Source organism: Mandrillus leucophaeus, unplaced genomic scaffold, assembly GCF_000951045.1.
Source record: "Mandrillus leucophaeus isolate KB7577 unplaced genomic scaffold, Mleu.le_1.0 Scaffold352, whole genome shotgun sequence".
In the NCBI taxonomy this organism is placed as follows: domain Eukaryota; kingdom Metazoa; phylum Chordata; class Mammalia; order Primates; family Cercopithecidae; genus Mandrillus; species Mandrillus leucophaeus.
In genome coordinates this window covers 317,670-325,375 of record NW_012103721.1, presented here as the reverse complement: position 1 = coordinate 325,375, position 7,706 = coordinate 317,670, and the positions used below count along the sequence as shown (strand labels likewise).

Genomic DNA, 7,706 nt, shown 5'->3' with positions numbered 1-7,706 from the left:
ATTAAGGTTGTCTGGTAACAGAAGTTTTCCTTTAACAACATGGAACTCTGTTGAATCTGTTGCCCCGTTGGCTGAGCCGTCTGAAGTCAGTGCGGTGGCACCTGAACAGTCCGCTTCCCCTTGGAGGAAGCCGCTGGATTGGCAAGAGGCACTGTCCTTGATTGAGGGAGTGAGGCGCCTTTGCAGGGACCCCACGCGGCACCTGCAGCTCTCTCCTGCCCCCTGCGGCTCTCTCCTGCCCCCTGCTGGCTGGCCAAGCAGGCTCGCGACAGTGTGCTCAGCCTGAATGTTCACGGGGTAGGCCGAGGCTTTTGTTCCAGAAACACTGACTTCAGAAACGGTGGGCAGTGTGTGTTGAGCATGGCAAGAAAGACTTACGTGTGTCTTAAACCTCTTGAACAAAGCAAGTTGATGTTTCAAATGTATCTCGAAGGCTAATGACTTTGCTATGGTCAATATTCAGGAGAAAATAGGGTTTGATGAAATAGACAGGAGTGGCAAGTGACGTGCTTGTGCCCCCTATGACTAAGCGATGTCCTGGCCGTTCCACACCACGGCCTCTGAGCAGCCAGCGTGCAGATACTGGATCAATTTAGATGGGACTCCTGGAGCTGTCAGCTGCCCGGGAGAAGCACGAGGAGTTCTGTGTGCCCATGATCATGGTTCCCGCTACTGTGTCCAACAATGTGCCGGGTTCCTATTTCAGCATCGGGGCAGACACAGCCCTGAACACTATCACCGACGTAAGTCCGTGTGCACCCCGCCAGGTGGGCGCTGGCTGACTAACCTGTGGGCCCCCGCCCTTTTTGTCTACCGAGCGCTAGAAACAGCCTTTTACAAATATCCTGAATGAGAGCTTCTCGTTATTTTGCCGCCCCCCCCCCCCGAAAAGTAGGCTTTTAGACTCTGAACATTTTTTATCTCACTCCCAAAAAGTTTTACCGCCTCTTCTGTGTGGCCACCAGCGGGGACGTAGTGTTGCCAAGACCCCGGGAGTGCCCGTGAGTACCTACAGCGCTGAGGAGGGCTGGGCCGCAGTCTCCTGTGATTGCACCAGCGTTAAAATTTGCTTTTAAAAAATTATTATTAATGCTGAGCCTAAATTTTCCTTGAGCCTCCAATATCCATTATGATGAACCCCTGCCTTGATGCTGAGGGTAGAAATTGAACTGAATATTTTTGTAATTGTAGTCATTGTCCTGAATGCACCATTGCATTTGTTTTCTCTTTGGTCTTGGCTGTTGACCTCATTTTCCCCTTTGTAAAGTGGGGATGTTAAATTACATCTAAGGCAATATTGGGGCTAATTTTTTTGCCAAAAGACAATAATAAAACATAGAAATATATTCTTCTGTTCTTTGTTTTGTTTTGCTTTGTTTTCTTTGTTTTACTTTTCTTTGTGAGACAAGGTCTTACTCTGTCACCCAGGCTTGAGTGCAGTGGTGTGATCTCGGCTCACTGCAGCCTCGACCTCCTGGGCTCAGGTGATCCTCCCACCTCAGCCTCTTGAGTACCTGGGACCGCAGGCACGTGCCGCCATTTCCGGCTAAAAGAAATATACGCCTACCCCACGTTTGTGTGTCACACTTGGTGATTCACGTGGGAGTCTGAAGATCCGTATCTAATGCAGGAAGTATTTCATTTTTAAAAAATTTGATGTCTAAAATTTTTCACTAATTCTCAAGTTTTAATTTTTCTTGTCCGACTTAGTTCTCACGAATATTTTTCAAAGTTTTCTGTTTTGTTTTTGTTTTTTGTAAACCCTTGGCACGAAACTTATTTCTAGCGCTGGTAAATAAAAAAACAAGCTTTTAACATACAGCTCATATGGCAAGTAATGCTTAGCACTCATTTCTTGGTTTTCTGAGCATCTTAAACTTTCTTCACTTCCTTTGTGAAGGAAACCTGTCCAGGTTTTCCCGTGTTCACTGGCTTTGGGGGCAACTTTCACCTTATTTTTGGCAGTCACTAATCTCTGACCTAGATGTTGCTTCTGCTCTGCTGGTGATGGGCGTCACGGCTTTGCTGCTGCAGGGCTGGCCCGGCTCTGGGCTTACCTTCGTGCTGGGAATGTGAACATGAGTGTGTTTCACAGAGAGGATTTCAGCATGGCTTTGACTGCTCTTTCACCTGCTTTAGCTGGATTTTTGGGTCTGTGAAAGTTGGGTGTGCAATGGGAGGGATTGAAGCTTCTTTTTTCCCTAATAGTTACCTAATTGGAACTTACCCAGAGGGAATGAGTGGAGAATTTGAGAGCAGTCACTGCAGGTAGATGAGCATCTGAAGATGTGGGACAAAGCTGGTGTTGATCTCCCTGTGACTTTTTTTATTTTCAAGTTTCCACACAAAGCATAGATCCTTGTGGTATGTGATATACACTTTCGGGCATGAAGAAAATCTCTCTTTAATTCCAGGGTCCTCCGCTATAAATAACTTTTTTTTTTTTTTCAGATTGTAAATATGTAACAAATGTGCAGGGTCAAAATTTGAAAACCAAAGTACGTGAGGCAAACACCCCGCAAATGATCAGTTCCACCCGCTTTGACTTCCTTTGGAGGGACTGTGTGATTTATTATGCGATTGTTTTAAATTCAGTTTTTCATTCATTCCAGTTTCTCAAAGCTAGGTTAAACAATTTCATTTTCTTTTCTTTTTTTTTCTTTTTTTATTTTTTTTTGACAGGGCCTCTGTTTCCCGGGCTGGAGTGCAGTGGTGCAATCACGATTGACTGCAGCCTCGACCTCCCAGGCTTAGGCGATCCTCCCACCTCAGCCTCCTGAGTAGCTGGGACTACATGTGCTTGCCACCGTGCGTGGCTAATTTTTTGTATTTCTACAGAGACGAAGTCTCCCTGTGTTGCCCAGGCTGGTCTCAAACTTCTGGGCTCAAGCAGTCCCCCCGTCTTGGCCTCTCAAAGCCACAGGGGTTATAGGGATGAGCCACCACGCTGGGCCTTAAGTTAACTGATTAGAATAGAGAAAGAACTGGAGTGTGTAGTTAGTTGAGCCTCCCGTTGGCCAGGCACAGCCACCTTGGTAAGTGTATGTGTGTGTCCTCATTGCGCTTCTGATCCTGAGCTCCGAGGAATGAGGCTGTCTTGGGAGTGCTGTGGTTCTAGTCTCGTGATGGGTGAGTGACGTCGGCTGATTGAGGTCACCCTGGCGAATGCTGCAGCTGCTCGGGAGCTGGGGCAGGGACGAGAAAGCCGCTGAGGGTCCCTCTCTGCACCCCTGAAGGGAGAGGGACCGAGATGTGAACATGGCAGCTGTTTTCTCCAGAGCCCTGTTTACTGATGGCCAGACAGGGTGAATCCTGAGAAGGTTTGGATTTGGGTCTGAACTGGGCTCGCCTGGCTGTAGAACACAGGAGCTGGTGGCGAACTCAGGAAATGAGGGCGTGAGGCGACTTGATGTGGATGGCTCCGGGTCGCTCCAGCCACTGTCCTGAAGCCGTTGGAGCCTGAGGATGTGTGGGAGTGAGCGTCTCTTTCCTGTCCGGCCAACACCCTCTGTGACCCGTGACTCATGGCCTGGCCCTGGGCAGCATTTATGTTCGGGGTCTGTGGATGGCTCCAGTTGTTCAGTAAATTTGGTGATTCTTATTGGGGTGATTGTGCCCCAGGGGATGTTTGAGCCATCCAGGGAGGTTTCTGGTTAGAACTGGGAGAAGGGATGCTCCCAGCATCTGGGGCTGGAGACAAGGGATGCTGCGGAAAGTCCCTCTAAGCACAGGGCGGGCTCCATAGCAGAAGTCTGGCTCAGGACGTGGCCATGTTGTGCTTCAGAAGCCCTGGGCAGATCTGATGTGATGAAGTCGTCATCCTCGTGATTTCCTTCTTGCCAGCATTGACGCTTAGCTGACGCCACAGCCCCTCAGAATCTATGCGGCTCTGGTGAGTGGGTCTTTCTGGCAGAACAGAAGGAATGAAATACCTCAGAGCAGGTGTTACACATTCTCAGGATATGGCTGCAGGGAGTTTCGGTTGGACTCCTTTAATTCCTTAGTGCTGGCTGGTGCATTATTCTGTCCTGTAAGCTTGATCAGGTCACATCAGAAACACAGTAGGTGGGTGCCACGCTGCTGTCAGGTTTCGCGAAGGTGGCGGTGACTACAGTCTTGTGAGTAATTCCTTGTTATAGTGGCCCCACTACGGACCCAGGGGCCCGGCTGTGTTTGGTCTTGAGAGCTTTATGCTTTTCTGGGCAGAGTCTCTCCCCATCTTGAAGTCTTCCCTCCCCTTTTTTGGAGACTGAAGGAAGGAAAAGAGGAGCGACAGGGAAGAGGGGAGAGAGGATTTGCAGCAATATGGCCATTCTCACAGATTTCAAGGCGGAGTTAAGGAGCCGAGACACCCCCACCTGCCCTCTTGTGTGCCTCAGGCCCCTCCTTGGCCCCAGGTCACCCACACCCTCTGACTTCCAGTGAGGGCTTCTTGGAGAAGCAGCCAGCTTCCCGCAGCCAGTCTTGGTTACTCCTGGGCTAGGGTATTCCACAATAAAGGAGTGACATCACCTGTCTGAAGAGCATAAGGAGCCCCCCACGTGGTGGTGCTGACAGGGCCACATCCTGGGCACCAGGCCAGCCAATATCCCCAGATGAGTGTTTCTGGCTGGGAAGCAGGCTGGCACTTGGATTGAAGTCCTGCAAAAACTGCCATGGCCAGAGCCTGCAAGGCAGAGCCTGTACAGAGCAGCCCAAGAGCTGGGCATGTGCTGGGTCTGGGTGGACGTGGAGGCCATGCCATGGGGGCACGGGGGCCCCTGCTCACAGCTCACCTCATGGTCACTCAGCACTGACCCACCCACCTTACCCTGCTACCCACCATGCTGTGAACTCACCTGCCACGGATCTGCACCCACTGTCTGAAGCCCTCGGCCCACACGGGCTCCTGGCCTTGGGATGCTTTGGGTTGCACCAGGGCTGCAGAGCCTGGGTCGCTCACTGTCCAACTCTCCCGGGGAGATGTGGGACCTGCCTTGCATCCCAACAGTAGCATTTCTGCAGCAGATGTGGGGATATTCACAGTAAGAGGGACAAGTCCAAATCCATAAACAGTTGGTTTTGCCACCAAGTGGATGACAAAAACACCTTGCTGTGTGGGGCCACTTGGAGCTGGGAACAGTGGGCATGTGGACCTGTCCTGCTGTTATCTTGGTTAACACCCTGAGGTGAAGCCTGAAAAAGCCCGGTGCACACGGGCTCAAGAACCGCTCCCCTTTCTGACACCAGAGCCCATTTCCCAGTGGAACCCCAGAGCAGCAACTCAGGTTCTTTCTCGCCTGTGTGGCTTTGTGTGTGACTTCCCGCCGGAGAGCAGAGATGTGGCGTGGGGCTGAGTGTGGCCCACTGGTAATCCAGCTGCCCGCCTCCTTCCCTGCCTGCGCGTGGAGGCTGCCTCTGCACGATGAAGGCGGTCACTTAGTGTGGTCCTTACAGCTGTGTGCCCCATCCCACTGATCGTGGCCTGCCTACAGAAAGCTACAGGACTGGCTTTGCCTTTAAACGTCCTGACCGCCCTGGCCTCCCTTACCCACGATGAGATGCCGAGAGCTGAGCTGTCCCGCTTGTGACTAACTCGCCGCTACCTGCAAGCTGCTCTGCTGCCGGCCTCACACCCACCCTGCTGTGCTGCCTGCAGGCCTCCCCTTTCACGAGGACCTGGGCTGTGCCCAGGCAGCCCCCTGTGTCGCTGAGGCCTGTCCTGCTCCCACATGGCCTCCAGAGCTCCCCTTGGTCCCCTGATGACTCAGGTTCCTCCTGTCCCTTCCTGGACCTCAGCGGAGGCCCTGGGGCCAGCAGGTGAGCACCCAGCACCCCCGCTAACCTCTTGGCATGGCCGAGGTGCAAGGCCGCCACTGGGAGCTTTGCATCCCCCTGTGTGTGGTGCCGGCCAGGATTAACAACAATGTCCCGGGCACAGAAATAAGCCTGGGCACCAACACTGGCCTGACTGCTGTTGTCCAGGTAAAAGAACCCCGTTTCCTCCCATTGCTTTCTTTCATTTATTTTAGCAATTTGTTTCTTCTGTGCTAAGAATGAGCCAGATTTATTATTACTGTTTCCCCCCCACCCTTTGGTAGCTTGGCTTTCTGTCGGTCACACTGGCCAGAACAGGGTAAATTTTTTAGCTTCTCTGCCTTAGGGAGAATCTGTCTTTATTGATTAAAAGTGAGATGATATATCCAGTCCTTGGAGTCGTGTTTCTATCCCACCTAGACTAGGGGAGTTTTGAGCACCATTTCTCTGGACCGGCCTCTCCTGCCTGCGTTGAGTAGCGAGGCTGCAGGGCCAGCTGTGGGAGCCTGCAGGAAGGGGTTTGAGTGCCTGGTACGTACGAGATATGGGACAGAGCTGTGACCACTGGGGGCCGCTGCCTGGAACCACAGCCTTCCTGTTGAGATGAGAGGTTCTTTAGAGAGCCGAGATCATGCCCTCCTGGGCAGGCAGTTTCACCAACATGTGCTTTGGGAGGAGTGGATTCTGCTGGTTATGGGCGAGGTGCTGACACCTGCAAGGTGGCCCCTCAGGTCCCTGATAAGCTGACCAGCCTCTATGGTCATGAGCTGGACATGAGGACCTGTGGGAGTTCCACAGGCCTTTGCTGCAGAGAAGGGTCCTCACTCGGCTGCATACGGGACTGTGGCCACCTTGGCACGTGGGGTCATGTCAGTGGATTGGCCGCTGGGTGTCTCCTGGAGAGCAGCCGCTGGCCTTTAGCTTCGATGTTCACGTCCGAACCAGCTCCGGAGTTTGCGGTGAAAACTCCCAGCCCTGTTGGAGACTCCTTAGTTCAGCTTGGCACAGAACCTAGGAAAACAGTAGTTGTGTTCTGGGTTCTTCCTTCAGAACTGAGTTCCAGTGCGGGGAAGGGAGTGGAGGGGTCGTGAGGTCGACTGCAGCCTCCTGTGCCTCCCACTCGAGTTGAGGGCCATCTCTCTCCTGGGCTTCTCCCTGTTGCGTTCCCTGGTGCTGTGCTGGCCTGGCAGAGGCTGGCCCTGGCTCGTTCCCTGGACTTCCTTGGGCCCCCGCGCTTGACCTATGTTCACTGAATGCCATTAGGGTCCAGCCATCGCTGGCTTCACTCTCCTTTAGCACCTTGTAGATGTCCACACATGCTTCCACCCTCGCACCCCGCACTCAGCGCAGCACTACCCCGGCCAGCGGCTATGCTTTGCTGCAGGTCCCTTGCTGTAGCAGGGATGGGAGCCCCATCCCCTGCTCCTTCTGGCCACCGACTTCAGCAGAGGCTCGGCTGCCATGAGGGATACCAGTCATGGGAAAACTGGCCTCCCTGCAGATTCACAGAGCAAGGTGGTTCTCACAGAGAAGTCAGTGCCTTTTTTCTATCTTAACACTGTAGCAAACGCCACCTTATCTTTCACCACCAATTTATGTTTCTTAACACCAATGGAGCAAAGTGCTGGTGATGTTTGAACTGTAGCCTGGGGCTCCTGCTCCCATGGGACTCCTTGGGGAATTTCCTAGCAGGATCGTGTGTGTGCCCTTACAGGGGGTTGTGTCTGCTGGGCACATCCCATTGTGAGGCAAGAATGGCTGAGGTCACAGGCTCTGCCTGACGAGTACCACTCACAACTGCTGTCCACGCAGGGCCACGCTTGGGATTGGCCGCCTCCTTGTCAGTGCTACTTCAACTAACTGCCTGAGGCATGGCCAGAGTGACTTGCTATTTTTAGAAGCTAATTCAG

The 7,706-nt window shown here is 52.7% G+C and overlaps 1 protein-coding gene across 1 annotated transcript in view; it reads left to right on the top strand.

The window, feature by feature from the left end:
- The first annotated feature begins 596 nt into the window (after positions 1 to 596).
- The window catches only part of LOC105546272 (ATP-dependent 6-phosphofructokinase, platelet type-like), a 16,937-nt gene continuing 9,827 nt past the window's right edge, over positions 597 to 7,706 (top strand). The window contains exon 1 of the mRNA XM_011989406.1: positions 597 to 743. Coding sequence (XP_011844796.1) covers positions 597 to 743 — 147 coding nt within the window. The remainder of the gene's footprint in view (positions 744 to 7,706) is intronic.